Source organism: Pocillopora verrucosa, chromosome 3 (assembly GCF_036669915.1).
Source record: "Pocillopora verrucosa isolate sample1 chromosome 3, ASM3666991v2, whole genome shotgun sequence".
In the NCBI taxonomy this organism is placed as follows: Eukaryota; Metazoa; Cnidaria; class Anthozoa; order Scleractinia; family Pocilloporidae; genus Pocillopora; species Pocillopora verrucosa.
In genome coordinates, this window is record NC_089314.1 from 11,762,736 (window position 1) to 11,783,938 (window position 21,203).

Genomic DNA, 21,203 nt, shown 5'->3' on the forward strand with positions numbered 1-21,203 from the left:
TCAGTTCATATACAATTAAACAAATAAAACTCACCCATGTTGGCAGAATCTATTTCCATATTTAGGAACTGATAATCCTGCCCTCTTAAAATCTGCTGGAAATAATAAAAATTATTTTAAATTTCAAACCATTCACCACAGAAAAACATTACTGTTAATCACTAAGATGCCAATGTGATTTCTCAGTTTTGCAGGGCACATCCTGTATTACGCATTAAAATCATGTAATGTGGGGAATGACCATGCACGCATTTCAAGAACACAATATTGTTTAACAATCCATGGACCAGGTAAAGACTGATTAACATGCCTGTTAATCCCTAAGATGTCATATTAACATGATTCCTCAGTTTTGCAGTGCACATCCTGTGTTGCACATAAAAATCATGTAATAAGGGAATGATTGTTTATCAATCCATGGACTACCTAAAGACTGAGGCATGATAGTCTTTAGTTCTAAATGAGCATGGTGACCTTCATTTTTTTTTTTTTTTTTAATTTTGGTGCACAATTTATCCCCTTTACTTTGGGGAAATTCAAACAAAATTTTTTGAAGGGAAAATAAGATAAAACTAAAAGGATGCACAAAGCTTGTTACTCCAGGGTTCAAACTGTGACCTTGAAAGGATTGACTCAAGAAATGTTTTGAGTCAAAGTTAATTAAATTTGTGTGATTTTGCCATAAATTAAATATCCAAATTGTTTCATATGCTTGAGACTTTCTACCAATCAAGTTTTTTTTCAAGTGTTACTTTAAAAGCTTTTGCTTCCATTAACTGCAGCAAAATGTACCTTAATGATAAAATGATGCATGTGATAAGTGCCAGTACAGGCATAAATGGGGTAAGTTTGGCCCATTATATCTCCCAGACAGGCACAGCAACCTATCTTGTTTATTGTATTTTTTGAAACAGACATCAGGTAGGAAACATAATGAATTAAATTTAATGTTTGACGACTTTTTTCTCAAAGGAATCACCTTAAAGGAGCTTGCTAAAATTTGAGCATCTTGACATCTTGTCACCTTGTCAGGCTCTGAGAACAGGCACATTAGTAAATTACATCTTGACTAAAAAATGTGTAAAGGTATTCAGCATTGTCTCAGCTAATTTTAAAGGCTGTTCATTTTACCTGTTTCAATCCTGTAACTATACCAGGAAATCACTGAGGTACTTGACAAGCTCATTATAAACCTGCTCTATGATACATGTATGGAGGACAACTTTGCCACTGTGAAAATGACAGACAAAAAAAGTGTTTAAACAATTCTGTAAAAACTATAAAGACAGTCTTCAAATCTTAATTATTCAAGATATCATTTTCAATTTAGGTTGGCTCTGATATAATTTCTGTGATGCCACTGTGTAAAATGTGAAATGGCAGTTAAACAATATTTGGCTACAGAGCTGAAAGAGCTGTAACTGTAGTGATCAGTTGCAAGATCCAGGGGTACAAATGCGTAACATTAGGGAAAAACTAGCAACTTCATAAAATTACCAAAAAATCATCAAAACATAGATTATTCATAAACTTTTATTGTAAGAACTACTTTTTGAGAAAATATTTGATGTTATCTGTTAAATTATCCTCATTACTTAATACCCAGAATGCATAGCAGGCGTGGTCATATATTCTATTTACACATTTGCAGGCTTAAATTCACGATTCTGTTTAGAAATAACACAGTTTTATTTACATAACTAAAAAGAAGACATAATTTCCTCATGCTGGTTGGGTAAAAGCTGGAATAATACATTTCTACGCCTATTTAATTTCTTGAGTTCTCCACAGATAGTCCTGACAGTGTTTGCATACACTTCGGTTGACTTCCGGTTTCGGTTGCGCAAATGATGACTCTTTTCTATTCTGACGAAGTTTTCGAACCCTTTCTCGAGTTTGCTGTCGCTTTTTCTCTTCCCTCTCTTTTTCTCTTTGCTTCAAAACCTTCTTCTTGGTAGCTGATGCAGCATTCCGCTCACGGTTGGCTCTTTTGTCATCAGCCTTTTGTGCAGATGTGCGTGTTTTCACTGCGGCGACTGTCGCGTTTTTTTTCTTGCTTCGAAGCAAGCGCATTCTTTCTCTTGCTTTTTGTGCAAGAACTTCTTTGTTTCTTTCATAGTATTCCCTTTGTTGTTTAAGCTTTTTTTCTTCTTTTTCTTTTCTCCATTGATCAGCAGAATATTTTTTGTTTTCCATTGAATATTTCGCAAGCGAAGCGTGTAAATTCTCGACGGAAGAAGTCACGCTAGGGAAGTCACGTTCTCTAGTAATTTCCAGTCTCAAACGATCGTTTGTTCATGGGTGTATATCAATTAATTGTTGTATACCCCCTCTAGATGTAATGTACAAGGTTGTTGTAAGCGAGGAAGAAGCGAAGTTTAGATGCGAAGATTTCTAAAACTGCCACTATTTTGCGCGTGTAAACTGATACACCAATGCAAACAATACTGTTCCAAGATCGAATATGTTCGCGATTCAAAAAAGACATAAATTTAGATGTTAAATTGAGTTAGATTCGTGAACATTTGGTACCGATAGAAAGTTTAGAATTTGAGAGTGACAGATCTGCTAGTTGAAGAGCAATTTCATTTTAAGCGCGGCTATCACAGACCTTTTTGGAGATGAGGATAAATAATTTTAAGGTAAATTTTCTATGCATTTTATGTGTTCGCGATTCAGACTTTTTGGATTTTTTACGCTGTCTTTGAATTAAATGGAATAAAAATTTGTATACAGAAAATAAATCATCTGAGAATTATTGTATGTATTTTTTTAAACTGATTTGAGCTTTTTTTGCGACAAAATCTTGGTGACTATGAAGTATAGTACAATATTGTATAAACAGCGTTACATGTTCGGTCGCCGAGAAAATTGTTTCGTAGCGCGAATATTACAATTCAGTGTTCCAATTTTAACTATTTTATTGAAAAGTCTATGTTTCTAGTGTATTTCTAAGTCAAAATTATTTTGAAATTTTAAATTTTTAAGTAAGAAATTTTTGAATATGTTTGATGCTTTGTCAGATTATGTTACGCGTTACATAAGAATTCGCCTCACTTTTCTGAATACTAAAATCCATAAAAAAATAAATTCTTCCTCTATTACCACGATTTTTGGTTTAATACAAAGAGGTTAACTATATCTAACAGGATATATAAGTTTTAAAGTGTTTTGTTTGAAATATATATTTTTTTGCTCAATATGGTTTTCGTAAACATGCTTTGCCACCCTGGATCGTGCTACTGATCAGTGCAAACATGATCATTAGTTGTTTTGCACTTTCTAAATTACACAGCTCATTTCCAAATTTCCACCTGAGGGAGAAAGCAAGAGTCATGGGATCATGCTTAGGTTTCTTTTTAAGCCTTTATTCTCACAAACAATTTGGAACAAAAACCAAGAGATCTAAGTCCTGTCAAAGCAAGAATTATTAAATGCTTCTTTTCTCAACATTTTTTTAACTGCATGCAGCTCACTTGCAAGGATCATTTCTTCCAATTTAATTTATTCCATTTGATTCTGACCAGATTCTTTAATAGAAACGAAAAACTTAATAAAATTTGTCGGAGAAAAAGTTAATGTGCTCAACTATTAGACTCCTCAACAGTCCTGAAATTGATTGCATCAGAGTAACTACTTGCTGCTGGAGTTCCCAAGATAATTTTTGAGGATAATTATTTTCTGAGAGGGGTCAGTGACAAATCCTGCAATCTAATTGGTTCTTTGTGTGGCCCAGAATTATTCCTATCTCTGCCCAAGGCGCGCGTGGTAACCATGCTTTAGTGGGTGACTTTTCTTCTCTTTTGCTTACATCAAATAACTGTGTATGCAGGTATGGACCTCAACGGAAACACTTCATTCTATTTCCCTGTGATGGTCTATGAATAAGCAAAGTTACAGTTGCAGAATATGAACTTCAATTCCACTTAAAACATAGGTTTATAAATAAAAGACATTTTAGTGACCTGAGTGCAAGTCAATTCATGCACTGGTCAATAATAAAATTTGAGGCTAAAAATTTGCAACTGAAAGATGAATGCAAAAGATGCTAAAAAAAGTGCTCTTAGGTCCTGAGTGTCAGCTTTTGGTGACCTTAGGCTGGCCTGGATAAAGCCACAAATTTAGTCAGACCATGCTGGTCAGGTTTATTTGATCAGCCAGTTAAATTACCCCTGAGTCAGTTTTTTTCCTGTCACTTAAACAATCACTATGCTGTTTTTCCCCCTAAATCATTAGAAAAAGATATAAATATTTCATTTGATAAACTAATAACATTGTCAATAGCATCCAGGTATTAATGTAGAATTGCAATTATTTAATCATGTCTGAGAAAACAACATAGTGTCAATGATATTATGATTTTGTACATTACTGAAATGTATTTATGGTTAAGTAAACTGTAAACAGTTGTGACTCTTTTAGATAAAACTTAACCCTTTGGCATTTAAGAGTGACTAGCATCTAATTTCTCCTTAAAATATCACTCCTAAATCACACATTAAGGTCACATTAGAATTAACCCTTTAACCCCTAAGAGTTATAAGTATCTCATTTCTCCTAACAGTACCAGCCTTGGATCAAATATTGTGGTTGTGAGAATAAAGGAAATGATCACAAACTGAACAAGCTCTTGATTATTAGACAAATTTTTCTTCTAGGTACTATAGAAAATGTTCAGAGAACAGTATGGAGAATTTGCAGACTGATGTTAGGGTGTAAAGGGTTAAGGAAATGATGACCAGCTAAAGAGGCTCTTGATTCTTGAACAAATTCTCTTTATCTACACCTTGGGAAATGTATAGAGAACAGTATGGAGAATACAGAGACTGATGTTAGGGTGTAAAAGATTCATGTTGGAGCAATTAACCCACTCAAAACAAAACAGACCCACAATCATAAAATAACCAACACTGGGAAGTTACAATGTTATCCAGCTCAGTCCACATCTTAAGACATTATAAAACTCACCCATGCTGCAAAAAGTTATTCCTGTATTCAGAAACTCAGATCCTGTTGCCTTTTTAGACAGTTGTCTGCTGGAAATAAAAATTATTTTGACACATCATTTAGCACAGAAAACATGCCTGATAATCCTTAAGATTTTACTTTATAAACCAGCTTACCAAAATTTGTGTATTTCATAAATTTTCCCTCAAATGTCAAGGTTCACAATATAATTACATGTAATCTGTGCTTATATAGTTTATTTTAACATCAATCATCATCATTTCCAGGTAATTGGTACAATGTACCTCCAAGTGATATTCACAAATTTACATTATCATGACATTTAATACAAAACAAGTCTTAAAAGTCAAAAAAACTAAATCAAACATAAAATATAAATAATTAAACATCAAACCTAAAATGTACAAGCTTTGTATTCTTTTTATGTCAAAATTACTGGCAGGAAATTGGACTGACCTCAGCCGAGTTAGATATAAGTTTTGCTTCTAGTTCAATTTCAGTAAGTTGAGATCAATCTGAGTAATGATCCTTGTCATTCCTCTTTAAATCTGCCCAGAAATAATACATTTGTTTTTAGAGTATTGATTATTGTAGTGCTGAACTTTTAAACAAAGTACACATTGGCTTTGCTCTGGTTATTATAAATTATCCTAAAGAGCTGGTAGAAGCACAATTAAAGTTATGACTGATGTTTTGACGATCTTGTACACTGGTATTTCAAACTTTGATTTGCAACTTTATTCTACATGTAAAAACTCGAAGTTTATCATGATGACATGTCAGTGTACACCTTGAATAACAATGAAGTAAGTTAATTTGGTGCTTTAACTTCCTGCATTGTTTTTTGTTGCTACAGATTTCACCATTGCTCATAGGGAGATATGGGAGTTACATGAACAATTAAGGTTTAAATGCATTAGTCTGCCAATGCAAAGTCTCAGTAATTTCTTCTGCTTCAAACACAAAACAGGAATGAAATTCAGGTCACTATCTACCCACTGTCCCAGACACATAACCTCACATTGAGAGTTACATGTTACGTTACCCTCAAGTATAATCCTGTCACCCCTAGTGTGGTTTTGTTGCCCCCAGCTGTTACATAGCCTGAAATGGTTCATTACCAATCACAATTCCACTGATAATTTAATACCACTAACTAACAAAAAACTGTGTATTGAGGTAATTTACATTTTCAGACTTGATGGCTGATCCTCATGAAGCTTTTTGTAGTATGTTTTAGTTTTCTCTATAATGCATGTAAATGGTGTACTATTGGAAAATAATTTTTATCTGAAAATCAAAGTTTTGCATTTATATTCTGTTTTCTGAACATTGAAGCAAATTGATCAGTACACCTCACTCTCAATCCACTTAATTTACAGATGAGTTTTGTTCATTAGCTTGGGTTGGTGCTAGTTTTTTGTTATTGTCCTGATCAAGCAAAAGAGTTTATAACTAGGGCAGGAAGTGAAGCAAATCATTTTGTATTTTTGATCCATGCACTGTGAGTTTAATCCAATAATGGTAACTTAATTTGGTATGTTTATGACCATTGCTTTGGAAGTCATGAAAATGCAAGTTTGATTGATCGGCTGGAGCGGCAGTAAATAGCTCATTTCAAAGGCTGTTTATTTCACCTGCTTTGACGAATTCTCTTTGAGTCCGAAATCCCTTCAAACACTTCCCGTCTTTAGTTGCAAAGAAGCTGATTTTCAGGTTAAACGACAATCATGTACAAGAAGAAATGATACAGAGGGTTGAAATACTTTTTTTCTGGAAAAAGATTAGGTGCAAGAAGTTCGCAAATTTCATTGAGGGTAAAGGCTAAAGACAGGCCTTATTTTTACTACTGCTCAAGTAGTGTTCATTACTGCGAAGTTCGCTTTCACATTCACGTCTTTTATCCACTATTCAAATATATGACTTTCACATATTCACAGTCGTTAAACTTCAACGTCACTACAAAAGAAACGTGATTTGTTTCAAGATATCACAGAGAAAATCTTGCTATCGAATGAAAAAACGAGTAGCTCACAATGGCTGATAAAACTTAAAGTTGTTCAAGAAATGAGACCTGAATTTTCAATAAACATAAATTACAGATTATCAGTTATAGACTAGCTGACCTTGATATTCGCGTTCTCCGATCGATCGACGCGGAAGTGAAGATCGTTGATGTTGCTGTAACTGATCCAAATTTTTAACCGAAAACGAGTCAAGTTTACACTTACATCATTTTCGGTGCACTGGTTTATCTTTAAAATTCCAAGTAAGTCTTATTACAATTAAAAGTCAGAACAAGCACGACAATTAGAGCTATTCCGCGTATGGTTTCTCGAATGTGCTTCGCAAAGCATATTTCCATCATTCCCATCACTCACTGGGACCTTTATTCGAAGCATCTGGGGAGAAGTGATGTTTGCGTGACTGGCAAAATAATTCGCAAGTCACGCGATCTATTTGTCGGGGCGAGGGAGGAGGGGAATGATTTCCTGTTAGTTACCGCCTTTGGGGAGTAAGCTTGATTACCGACTAAGTCTTTCATACGTTATGATAAAATGTGAGCGGAAAATGCGCCTAACATTGTGTTTTATGACCGTCACAACCGCACAATTCTCGCACACCAACGATCTTAGGTCTAGGAAACAAGAAGAGATCAGAAGAGGTTGCAGAGTCTATTGTCGACGTGGCTCAACAGATCGAAAGCAGCTACGATGCCACAATTAGAACTTGTTTAATTAGGAAGAAATCACACGGTCCAAGGAACCAAGTCTTCTTTAATATCTGCCACCTAGTAGCCCCACTTAAGTTAAAACTAAAACGAGGCTACTATCAAACCATGCCTATTGTTAAAAAACTTGCTTGCCGAGGAGGAAAACTCAATCAAGCATTCATCATAGCGAACAAGTACTTGATAAAGTTTTGTCACCAGAACAAGTGGAAATTAATTCGGCATCAAAACATCACGTACAATGGTCTTAACAAAGGAGAACTTCACCTTAATTTCGAAGGTAACGAACGCCTTTAGATTGAAATGATGTTCTACTTTGGGGGTGCAGACTCCACCCAAAATACTCAATAAATTTTATTTTTCAGAAAAACCTTCAAATGGATTTCCTATAAAATCTCTGCTTGGAGATTCCAAGTCCCCAGTAAATCAAAACCGATTTTATAGTTCTCATGTGGTATAGGCCACCAGACGCTGATATGGGTATCAGTTTCGCCTTTCGAATCTCTAATTGGGAAACTTGACAGTGAAAATGTAGAGTATTTCGTAAAGGGAGATCTTAACTGTAATATGACTTCTCTACGATGTGACAACAACACACTTAAACTGATGAGTATTGCTGATGTTTATCATGTGACTCCAGTGACTCATCTCAGAACCGACGAACTAAACAAACTACCCGAACTCGGCTGCCACAGAACATATAGTTCTGTGACGCATCCTTGAGTGCTTTACACTCGCGAGTTCTGGAGAAAAGTTAAGTCCTGTCTGCCTACCAATTCTGGTAAAAACATATATGATGTCATCCTCGTTCAATCCAGTGGTATTGTTTCCGACAAAATGTAAGTTTGGGATTCCCAGTTCTTACCGAAGAGGTGACTAAATACTGCATAAAGAATCAATTATTGCCTTCTGAATGGAAGCAAGTGCGCCTCACTGAACAGTCTTAAAACGAGGGACTGGCACAGATAAAGCAAACTATCGTCCTGTCTCAATCTTAACTACACTGTCGAAGGTGTTTGAGAAAATTATTTATGATCAGCTTTGGTCGGAACATATTTCACAACGTTTTGTCCTCTAACCTATCTGGTTTTATTAAAACCCATTCTTGCTACACTGCATTGCTACAAATGACTGAAGATTGGAAGAACAGCATTGACAACAGGGAAGCTGTAGCGGCGGTCGCTGTAGACCTGAGCATAGCGTTAGACGCAGTTAACCACCGCCTTTTGCTCGCGAAACGGAAGGCCTATGGCTTCTCTCCATATACCTTGGAAATGATATCCTCTTACCTGCTGGGCTGTCAACAATGTGTCAGTGTAGCGGGTTTATGCTCTAACTTCAAATCAATTAAAACTGGTGTCCCTCAAGGTTCATTTTTAGGGCCCCTGCTCTCCAATATCTTCATTAATGACTTGAATTGTGTACCTAGTGTCTCATTGCGGCTGTACGCCGATAGCACGACTGCCTACCTCTCAGATGTATCTCCTACCATCCTGAAATTTTAAATTTACAAAGATCTTCAAACTCTTCCGTTGTGGTTTGATTTCTAACCACTTAACAGTGAACAGTATTAAGACTCAAGCATCATCCGTCGGACCCTGTGACTATGTTTATTCTTTATTTCTTAATGATGTTAACTGAAATAGAACTTTTCAAATCTATTAAGATCCTTGGAGTTACCCTAGATTGGCACCTATCCAATAAAAAACACATATCAGATCAACTAAAGAAGGGCTAACCAAAGGCCTCTGCGCTGAGAAGAATGAGGCTTTTTCTGCCTCATGACGCTATGATAAATCTAGATAAAGCATTTATTTTACCACTTCTAGATTATAACAGGCTAAGGTAAAGGTGAACGCAACCGTCTCGAAGATGGCAACTGTTACACATTGAGAACATTAATTTGGCATAATAAGTTAATAGCATACAACGAGCTGCTCACTACGGCTGGCATGAAATCCTTACATTGTAAGCGCTTAAATCAGGCGCTCATACTTCTTTTTAAATGCTTTAGTGGTATGGGACCTCCTTATCGTGGGAACCTTTTGAAATACAGACATACACCCTATGGGCTAAGAGGTGAAGGCTCGACTTTGGAGTTACCTAATTTTAATCTTAAATTTCAAAAAAACATTCTTTCTCTTATTTATGCACTAAGTTTTGGAACAGTTTGCCCTCTCAAGTACGTGTTTCGAGGGATGTAAATGACTTCAAAAGTAAATTGCAAGATTGTAGCATTTTGGAAGGTGTCTTACAGTCTTCTTGTCATGTTTTTAGCTATCTTATAGTTTTGTTTAGTTTAGGAGTTAGCTTTTCATATTTTATGTATTTATTGCTAGTTTTTATATATTTACTGAATTGTCTTAAAATGGAATGATATTATTTGTCAGCTGTAATTACTATAGATCTTCAGACATAGTTTGATGTTGCTCTGGTTTGCAGATTTAATGAATGTAACCGAAGAAGTTACAACTCATAGACCCAACGTTTCGACACATAGACCTCGTCAGAAAAAAAAGGCCACTAATTAGTGATCATATAAAAGGACCTCTTGTTGCAGCGTTTTAGATCACCCCTGATGAAGGCACTAGACAGGAGTGTCGAAACGTTGGGTCTATGAATTGTACCTTGTTCGGTTACATTCATAAATCTGCAAACCAGAGCAGCATCAAACTATGTCTGATTGTCCACCTGGTTGCCGTGTGAACTTTAATATACTATAGATCTTATTTACACACGTTCGTATTTTGAACAAGTTCCTAGCTCTTATCTCCCTCCAACCAATGCAAACAAAGTATTTTCATTTATGAACAAAATAAGAAATTCAAAGCCAACTAGCGTAGACAGATTATCTGTGAGACTTATTCGGGAGTGCACTGACCTCATTTGTGTGCCTATATGTGATCTTTTTAATCACTCTTTCAGACAGGGTAAACTCCCAGAAGACTAGAAATCTGTTAGAGTCACACCCCTTTTCAAGCAAGACGATCGAGACAACGTCAACGGTCTCCGTCCGGTCACGGTTATCCCAGTTGTGGTCGGGGTATTGGAGAGAATATTAAACGAACAATTATATGCCCATTTAGAGGAGTAAGATAAACTATGCAAACATCAGTCTTGTTTTCGTGCTATTCACTCAACTGTTACAGCTTTGCTTGAGGCAACTGACTCCTGGGCATATAATATAGACATTTAGAAAATCAACGGGGTTATTTTTCTAGATCTGAAGAAAGCTTTGGATCCCGTTGACCACAACATTATGGTATATCAGGGAATTGATTAAAATGGTTGCTGTCGTATTTGGAGAACTGCACAAGACAATGCTCAGTTGGTTGGTCCTTATCTGACAGCCGTGTACCTAAGGGGGAGGGGGGGAGGGGGGCAGGGACCATCCTTGACGCACTGTTACTCTTATCCTGCATAAATTACCTTCCAAATTGATTGTCAAACTGTGAACCGAGTATGTTCGCCGGTGACATACATCTCATATATGCAGATAGTGATGTAGGCAACATTGAATCACGTCTTAGTGAGGACTTATTGCATGTGCATACTTAGTTAAACGCAAACAAACTTACTAAAACCGAGTTTATGCTGATAAGATCTGGCCCAAGGCTAAATACCCTTACTGCTCCCGCAACAGTCTCAATGGACGGTATTCGGGTGGAACAGGTTTTAACTACGAAATCACTTGGCGAAACAATTGACGACAAACTCAGCTGGAGTTGCCACATCAAAAAAACTAACCAAAAAGATCGCTCGTGGAATCGGGGCCATGATACGTGTTAGACACCTGGTTCCCCAAGCGACCTTGCATCTTATATACCAAGCTTTAATACAACCTCACTTTGACTACTGTAGTACCGTTTGGGGAACCTGTGGGGTAACTTTACAGGACAAGCACAAAAAATTGCATAATAGAGCAGCTCGCGTACTGACATTTTTAAATTATAACGCTGACGTGGGCCAATTGTTAGAAATTTTGGGGTGGAAAAATCTGCAATTGACCTCCAAAAGGCCACCATGGTTGTCAAATGCCTACATGTGTTAAAAGACGAAATTGGCATCTAGCAAGAATTTTCATTATAGGTGTTTTTTGACTTATTTGAACGTGGAAAATGAATGGAAATAATATATTAGCATAAGCCATTCAGCGAAAATTATAACAAGCCAGTTGATCATTTCTTATTCCTTTTGGCGATCTTACCCTGCAGGAAGAGTTTGGTCACCTTTTTCTTTATTGTGATCGCGAATTTGACATGGAGACAGATGTTTTTGCGTAAACTGCGGTTTGCGGCTAGATATTGGTATATTTCCATTATGTTGCTAAAAGATGATTAATTACTAAGAAAATGACTCTACCTTAGAAAAATTGATGCCGTGCAGAAATTTCCTAGAAATAACCCTCCTTTATACTTTTACTTCTTTACTACTCTCGTTTCTAGGCTAAATCCATGTCGAATTCCCTATCCGGAAAATAGTTTTTAAATTTTAACTTATACGGCTAGCACGTGGCTCTTTTAGGGGCGGTACCTTGGGTACGCCCTTTCTTCTCCGAATTTTCTTTTTATTCTACTGATATGTAGCAGTCTTCAAGGACTATTTTCTGCTTTTCAAGTACGATTTTAATTCTGTCGGTAAGTTTATTATAATTTTTATATTGTCAATCTTGTATTTGTCTCGCTCAACCTTGACCGTAGGACTAAGAAATTTAAGGCAGAAAGAGACCAGAGCTAGTCCCCGTTGTATCAACTTGCGTAATAAAAGAGAGAATAAAAGAAAAAAGAAACCGAACGGCGAGTGTTAGGAAATTACTTCTAACACATGGGCTAACTCCAGACTGATGAACTTCGAAATTCTCTGAACACAATATAAGCTACAACCCGGGGGACCCCGAGAACAAACTTAATGCTCAAATACCACGTACAATTTATTTCAAAAATAGTTTTAGCTATAGTGGCGCCACATTGTGCAATGGCCTTTCTTGCGAGGCCAGATGCGCGGAATCCTTCGGGTCGTTGAAACGAGAAATCAGAAAAGCTCTCTAAGGCACGGCATTCATGAAAAGCAGCAATATGGCGTAATTAATATGATTAATATTTAATAGTCTTAAACCTTTTGTAAATAGCTGATGAATTGCCCGTGATTAAATAAAGTTTTTTATGAAAGAAAAAAAAATGCAAATGTAAAGTTTAGCCAACCTTTACATAAATAATTCTATTATGAAACTGTGATAGTGAGTCGAGTGAAAAAACTAAATAGCCATCGCAAAAGCCGGGAGTTCAAAGGAAAAAAAACAAAAAGACCTCACCCTGAATAATTTTTATTCCACATTCATAATACGACTTACATGTGGTCGGTTCCCTTCGAATTTCAAATTAATGAAAAACTAATTTCCTCCCGATCACATTCCTAAACCTTTATAACACATTTCGATGAAGCTCCGCACATATCCATCCGTTTTCGTGCATGGTTTTGGTTGGCAAATTGTTTGGCCGATTGTCAAGTTTTAGTTTTCAATTAAAGTGCAGCTCTATCATTTTCAAATTTGATCTTCCACTTAGCGTCGGAAAAGAACCTATCATCACTGGGTCTGTTATTCTGTTAATATCTCAGTCCATCGATAGCATGCAGTTAAAATGTAAGGGTTGCCTACCTCCGTTAGGAAATAATAAACAATGTTGTCTCAGTATAAAAGGTTTTATTGTTGAATATGGCACTAGGAATATCTTTTGAAAGATCGTCCTCTACCACCCGAAGATTAAATACCTTATTTCCGCGCTTATTTAATACTTCGAAGAAAAGAAGAGGCGCTTTTTGGGAGGAGTCGATTAATCGAGGGGGCCACTTATTGAGAAATTATCAACCTGTAATCATGGTAATGATTCCTCTATAGTTGAAGGATTAAAAGTTATAAATAAAATGGTAATAAAAAAAGGTTTTCCTTGTATCTGTATTTTTCAATAAAGTGAGGAAAGAGGGGGGGGGGGCGCTTATTCATGAAAAGCACTTGTTTGACATAGCTACCTGGGGCGGGCACTAGTTGAGGGAAGGCGCTTATTCAATTAAATTTGGAGCAGCCAGTCACAACAGTGTGGAAGAAACCTAATCCTAATGGTCCAATTGGTTTGCCGTGAAGACCTTTGTTGACATCACAGGACTCACAGAGGTTCTGTTCATTCTACTTTAATAAAAATGAGATTAGTTCACCATGTACAGTTGCAAAACAGAGTACTTAAACTTATCACCGAAAAATCAGCCTTAATGATTCAATATATAAAAATCAGTAGATAGGGTTAGTATCTCACAATGTGCACAGTGTGTAGCCACAATAACACATGTCACCTCAGGAACAATTCCAGCTTCTTAAATAAGAAAGATTTAATATAACTATAACTTAACTGTCACAGTTTAAAGAGTACAACCAATACTGAGTTAAAATATTTTACATTTCAGAGTTAAGGAAACACTTGTCAAACACAGTCTCCCTTCTTTCGCCAAACTCAACAGAGTTTTAAAAGGTCTGATGACCGAATGTCAACCACAATGCATTATTTACATTAATCTGAAATGGAATGTTTAGTACTTTAGGCAAGCAGAAGCCTGTCCTGTATTAAAAAACAGCTAAATTCGTTTTTTGCATGTGAGGACTTCAATCTATAATTAACGTTTTGCCCTTTGCCACATTAAAATATCTCTAATTTTATGAAGAATGGCTGCATTGAGGAATTATTTCATATGTACCGAAAGAAATGAGAGAATTATCTGCACAGTCAGCCTTATGAAGTAATTAATTGTCTGGGCAGTACATAACCAAGGAAACTAAACTAAAAATTGAAAAAACTACCCCAGTCTCTAAATCAATAACATGAAAACCAAATTTTGAAGCTCAAAGCTGTAAATCAAACTACAACCAACAATAGTGGACATCGAAAAATAGTCTAAAATCAAAATATATCCAAATCCAACAATCAGCTTCAAGGACTAGACACTCTGACTCCAAAGAAACATCCCACATATCCTTACTGATGTTTTGGAAGGGAATTCCCAAGTTAGTCAAAGTACCAATTTACCCTATGCTGAGAGATTCTAAAAATACATTTCCTCATTTTTTATCCAACTGTTGATTGTTTGTTCATTTGATCAAATCACTGAAGTCTCTTACTATTGGTCAGAAACCTACCAGACCAACCAATCATCTTGCAAGGTGCTTTGTTTAATCAGGTAAAAATAGATAAAAAATAGTGAATACAACTTAGGTATTGACTTCTCTAACTGAAAAAATTTGAAGGAATTCTTTCAATGGATGGACTGGTCTGGCCAGCCAGTTCTGACAAGTGTAAGTTTCCTTAGTTTCAGGCAGTCTACTGAGCCAGTCCTGGTCAGTAACGTTTCCAGGCAGGACCCAGGCTCCTGCTCGTCACCTGAGTCACTAAATGACCCAGGATCTGGCTCTTCTTCTGATCCATGCAAGTTGCTCCAATGCTCTCTCCAGTATTCATCTGTTGGCCATTCTTCTTCAGGTTTGACATTCCCTTTGTGATACCATACCATACCATACCATACCATACCATACCATACCATACCATACCATACCATACCATACCATACCATACCATACCATACCATACCATACCATACCATACCATACCATACCATACCATACCATACCATACCATACCATACCATACCTCACTTTATTAACGTGGCTGACACTTAGCTATATAAAGCTAGTTTACAGGTAAGTCACGAAAGAAAAGATAAATAAATAAACCTAAAAGCCATATAAAAGTGTTTAAAATGATATAGTATTATGGAACTGCATAACATTATAGAACTATTAAACGTATAAGAACTGGTTTAATATGCGAATAAGGTCTATAAACTTACAACTATATGAAAGTGTTTAAAATGATATTGTATATGGAGCTACATAAAATTATAGAACTATAGTACTAAAAAATTGAAAAAAAAAACTAAGTTAAATTGCAAATAAGAGACTATAAACTTGCAAGGTCGAGCTCCTTGAGTCCACGTTTAAAACTGCAGTAGCCATCGATATTTCTTAAATTATTAGGAATAGTGTTCCATAGTGGGGCAGCCTGATATCTCCATAACTTGATCCCGTATTTTTTAGATTTTACTTTATGTAATTTTAAAATAGCATCACCACTTAAATTATAGTTAAAATCAAGTGCTGTCAATAACTCAGAAATACTTGTAGGTGTGTTTCCATTCCCAATTACTCCAAACTCTGTATTTAACATTTTTGCAAGTCTTTGATCTGCTAATGTGCTACATCCATTTTTTTTAGATCCTGTGATAAATCACAAACCAACACTGAAAATCATCTTGTTAAACAACATACACCTGAAATCAAACTTGTTTAACACTGTTACATTTTATATAAAGAGGAATTAGGCCAAGAATATTTATTGACTGAGTCATTTTAAAGACAACTTTTACATTAAGGAACGTTCCTTGTAGGCTAACATCACAAGGCTCACCAAAATTTAGATATCTTCCAATTACATCCATGCTGGGGCTTATGCTGATTTTCTAATTACAGAGATATAAGGTTAAGTGTTCAAGAAATGTACCTTATATCATATGATAAACAAAATATTATTAAGTGACCACCTTTCCTACAGCCCTACAGGAGCACATACCTGACAAGACCACCCAGAGAATACAGGGTAACTTTTAAGACAAAGGTTCAGAAGTTCATTTGAGAACAAGGAACTGCTGATGTCTCCTCTTTAAAGGTTATTAATATTTACTTAGTGGCTCATCCACTGCTAGTAATCATTTTCAAACTAAGGAAACTGTATAAGTGCACATTATTTGTGAGCATTTGAAATAATGCGATATTTTTGTGGTTCAGCAGCTCATCAGCTTTGCAGTCTGCTTAGTCAGTTCATGTAAAAAAAAAATGTAGAGACTCAATCCTAGTTAGGGCGAACTTGATTCAGATGGATGTATGTTATTTTCATACAAGCTGATTAACAAGAAGTTCTCTGCATAGAGTCGGATAAAAATAGTTTGATCAAAGTAACCGCATTTACATTTACATTAGAGAATCTCTACCAACGAAATTTGAACCAGTATCTCTCTTACAGCTGGAACATTCTTTCTCTACTACTTTTCAAGTAAGCCCTCGGTTATTTCTTTTCTAACCAACAATGTTCCTAGTAACTTCTGTTTATGTGGGAGAAAACAAAAATCTGTGTAAAAAAGGAAGTTTAATGGAAAAAAAATTCTGCAGTGTCTTTCCTTTATTTTTTTTCAAAACCTAAACTGAAAACTAAACCACTGAGTTAATCAATTAAAAGAAAATTACGGATTTATGCTAACCTTCTTTCGACAAAACTCCCAAATACTTTTCGAGAAGCTCTCTCTTAGGGAATACTTGGGTATCAAAAGTTTTTTCAGGGCATCCAGAGACATCCAACATTTTCTTTGAAATTTAGCTTTTTCTGCATCAGAAAGAAGCTTCAGCTTTAAAGTATAACATTGTTTAACAACTCCTAAGAGCTGTAAATAAAACAAAGTGAAAAAACCAAGGTCTCAAATCATTTCATATAGACAGATGCTCAGCTGGTAAATACAAGCAATTGTTTGCTCCCTCAATTCCTGTTTCTCTTACGGAAATCAAGACCACTTTCCGAAGGAAAAAAATAGCTAAACGAATAAAGAAAACTTTGAAAACCATTGGCAGAACTCCTCAATTTTAATACAAGTCAGCCTGAATACAAGTGTAGAAAGTAGTTCCTTGGTCTCTTTCAAACACTGACATTAACTTTCTGTCATTAATATCTGAAAACAAGCAGCCGTCCTCACTTTGGTTTTATTTTATTTTTTCCTTTTTTCTGGCCCTAAATATAAAAGGAACAGATATCACAGGGTTAAAGGGATGAAATAAGGAATGGAGTGTATCCAGTTTTTGTGTTTCCACAGTAAATACTCAACATAATATTGTTTAAGACATTCAAAAACAGACTTCAGAATTCAGCCTTCCTCAAACTTAAACAAACTTACCTAAATGGGTTCTCATCCTAACTGAAAAAATGACTTGCTTCCAAGTTTAACAGATTAAATGGTAGCGACAAAGAGTGACTGTATAATGTTCTAATGTATGTAAGCCTTTTCAGCGCCGAGAATCTAAAGCAAGTAGCCATTAACGATTTACGCTCAATCTATGATGCGCCCTCTGCATTATTCTCTTCTACATTATCTGCAATGTAAAGTGAAAAGTAGTTTTAAATTTAGCAAATCTGCAATAAGAAATGGACATTTCTATCCCAATCCCGCCTGGTTAAACCCACATTGCTCTAGTTCAACCCCCTATTTAAACTGATGGACAAATTATAGCCTTTGCGATATTGATAATGTTCTCTCATAATGGAGAAAGGGAAAGGCTTACTTAACGCCTATCTAGCCGGCTTAAAAAACGGTTGTTCCTCGGTGTGTTTACGGTCTTTACAAGTGAGACAATTAACTCCACTTACGGAAGGACCAACAACTCATTTCATCTCAAAGATACAAGAAAATATCGGGACCCAAGAGATCCATTAAGATCACTGATCACTTTACGTGTACCTCCGCCAATGTTATTTACTGCATAACTTGCACTTATTGCAATAAGTTATACATCGGCGAAACAGGAAGACGACTAGGTGACCGATTCCGAGAACACCTTCGCGACGTGGAAAGAAATGACAAGGACGCATCCAAACCAGTCGTTAGACACTTTAATCTTCCTAATCATTCTAAACAGCATATAGCAGTTTGCGGCCTTTCCTTACATCTAGGCAGTTCGGAAAGCCGTAAAACACTAGAACAAAAATTTTTCTTCCAAATCGGCACCCTAAATCCCCACAGAATCAACGAGCGCATTTCATTCAACCAATTTATTCCTGTTTTCTGGTCACCATATTCCCACCAATGGCGTAACTCCACTTTCTGCATATAAACCCACACACAACCCACAATTCCTCCAACCGCTCTGACGAAGGGCTAACGCTCGAAACGTCAGCTTTTTTACCCTTTACGGTGGCTCATTTACGTTTTCAACTCAGTTGTTAACACTAAATTACCTGCTATAAAAAGGATCGTTTGTAACGATAGGATTTTTAGTTATCGAGTTCTTTCATGCTTGCGCTTAAAAAAAATACAATATTCAACGTAGAAAGCTTAGTTCAGCAAAGCGTAAACGCCACCAGTTCTCCTTCAGTCACCTGTAAACAGTTATTATTAGTGTTAAACTGTAACAGCCACCTGTCATGTCCTTTTGTGTAACTGTTATCCACCGGAACTCTTTAAAGTAATTAATGTTGTAAAAGGCGAAATTCCTACTTAGCCAATAGTGTAGTAGATTACATGATCCTTTAGATTATTCATGGCATTACGTTATCCATGTAAGCTAGGCTTAAATAGGACTGTTCTGTAAAGCTTAGCAGTTAGGTGAGAAAAGAGATGAGAAGAGAGACTTAACTAGAGAAGAGCAGGGTCGAACCAGCCCTGGCCAGGTCCGTTCTGGTCAAAATTGTAGTAGAGCTTGCAGAATAAATCTACCTTGGAGCCAACCCTGTTGTTGTTAGTCATTCTCTCAACGATAGTCAGCAGCCGTAATAGATTCCGGTTACCTTCCCGCAGCCAGCGAGTGCCCCCAAGGAAAGCCTTTACCCAGAAGAGTTTTTAAGACTTGTCCCCGTCCGTCCCTTCATTTGTGAAGGCAAAACCCTGTTTTCACACGTTGAACAGCACATACCCGAGCACATTAAACTAGAAAATGATGAAAGCCATCTTTTTAACGCAATAAAATGCAGACTTTGAAGCTCAAATCCGAAAAGGGTTCATGTATGACTCAGTAAAATCAAAACTGTAGCCACAATCGAAAGATATCAAAATTCTCCAATCACATCCAAGGAGCGTGACATTTTGAGTACCGTGAAATAGTCAACATGTTCTCTTTTCAGACTGAGAACATTAAGGCAGGTTAACATCCTTTCAAGACTTTGAATACTAGGAAAGGAATCGAAGTTTCTCGCGAATTTTTACTACTCAAAGCTTCCCCGAAACACCGAGTTAAATGTACTTTTTAATAGTCGTTCGATGGGCGTCAACTAACCCGTTTCCAAGAATGGAATTTTAATATTTCCAATCCGAAAAACTCATACTAACTCGTCTGTGTCAAGAAAACCGACGGAAAGATTGTTGCGTGACTATGCTATGTCAGCCAAGTGAAAGCAAGTTTCGAGCGGTAGTAATTATCGTCAAGATAAGCATTTTAAAAACAGTACTTGTCTGGCTCGTGGCAGTCCATTGCCAGGCTCTGAAAACAGGCGCATTGGTGAATTATATGTTGCCTTAAAATGTGTAAAGGTATTCAACGTTGTGTGGCTCTTGTCCTGCTCTTGCCCTGCTCCTGTTAGCCTTGTCTGACCTCTCAAGGCCCTGAAAAGAGCGTAAATTTTTTTTGGCTCATTAGTTTAAAGCCAGTAAATTTTTTGTGTGGCTCATGTCATGTCGATGTCTGGCTCTATGAATGGTAATCTGGCCGGAACAAGGCCGTCTTCAGGCTCTGTCAGGCTCTAAATTTGCGCACGGGATATATAGATAAAAGGAACCGATCTCGTGTACTAAAGACATTTGTTGAACGAATATCGACTAACACTAACAGTCAACATAACAACTGAATATCAGCCGATGTGTAGAGCAAAACTTGGTTCACATGTTGACTGACATCAATGAATGAGTTGCCAGTAATCGGATCCTTGTGTTTGCGGACAGATTTCTGGGATCGCCACGGGGCAAACATTGCAACTCATTGCCTCTTGACCGACATGCATGTCAGATGATACTCAGTTGACAAGTGGCTCATACTTTACCCACACTTGGCCCCCAAATGTTTTTCTCACCTTGGCTAAATTCATGTACAAGAAATGATACCAAGACATGTATCATGTTGCGTTGGAAGAATTTTTTCTGTTACAAAATCTGGGTTTCTAGAGGTTTTATTGCAAATATCACCAAGGGTACTGACGTCTTGTTAAAAGTAAATGCAAATTAAACTTCAACCTAACTACAAAAGGAACAGGAATGTATATAATAACATAATATGTGAATATCTTAGCCTACATACTGAACGATTATACGCCACCATCTGCATCGGTATAATTACAATAATGAATTAATATGTACAAAATATATATATTTAAAATATACTCACTTTAAGAAATTAATTCCTTTCAGTTTGTAAATATACCTCCTGTAAAATTTTACGCGTAAAATCTCTCAGTATGTATAAAGTACAATCAGACTTAGGGTTAGTCGTTTAAAATCTCACAGTTTATAGACTACGATAATTACATATTACACGCCGTCATCACATTACCGAAAAGGAACGTGAGTTATTTCAAGATATCACGGAGGAAATTCCCCTATCGAATTAGAAAACGACGCGCTTACAATGGCTGATAAGACTTAAACTAGTTCAAGAAAT

At 36.4% G+C, this 21,203-nt stretch overlaps 1 protein-coding gene across 1 annotated transcript in view; it reads right to left on the reverse strand.

The window, feature by feature from the left end:
* Positions 1-7,317, reverse strand: part of LOC131776105 (uncharacterized) — a 29,010-nt gene extending 21,693 nt beyond the window's left edge. Inside the window, exons 1-7 of the mRNA XM_066163492.1 lie at positions 7,095-7,317; positions 5,425-5,516; positions 4,969-5,036; positions 3,812-3,878; positions 1,132-1,230; positions 980-1,035; positions 35-92 (exon numbers count right to left, since the gene is read on the reverse strand). Coding sequence (XP_066019589.1) covers positions 35-92; positions 980-1,035; positions 1,132-1,186 — 169 coding nt within the window. The 5' untranslated portion in view covers positions 1,187-1,230; positions 3,812-3,878; positions 4,969-5,036; positions 5,425-5,516; positions 7,095-7,317. The remainder of the gene's footprint in view (positions 1-34; positions 93-979; positions 1,036-1,131; positions 1,231-3,811; positions 3,879-4,968; positions 5,037-5,424; positions 5,517-7,094) is intronic.
* Between the last annotated feature and the right edge of the window lie 13,886 nt (positions 7,318-21,203).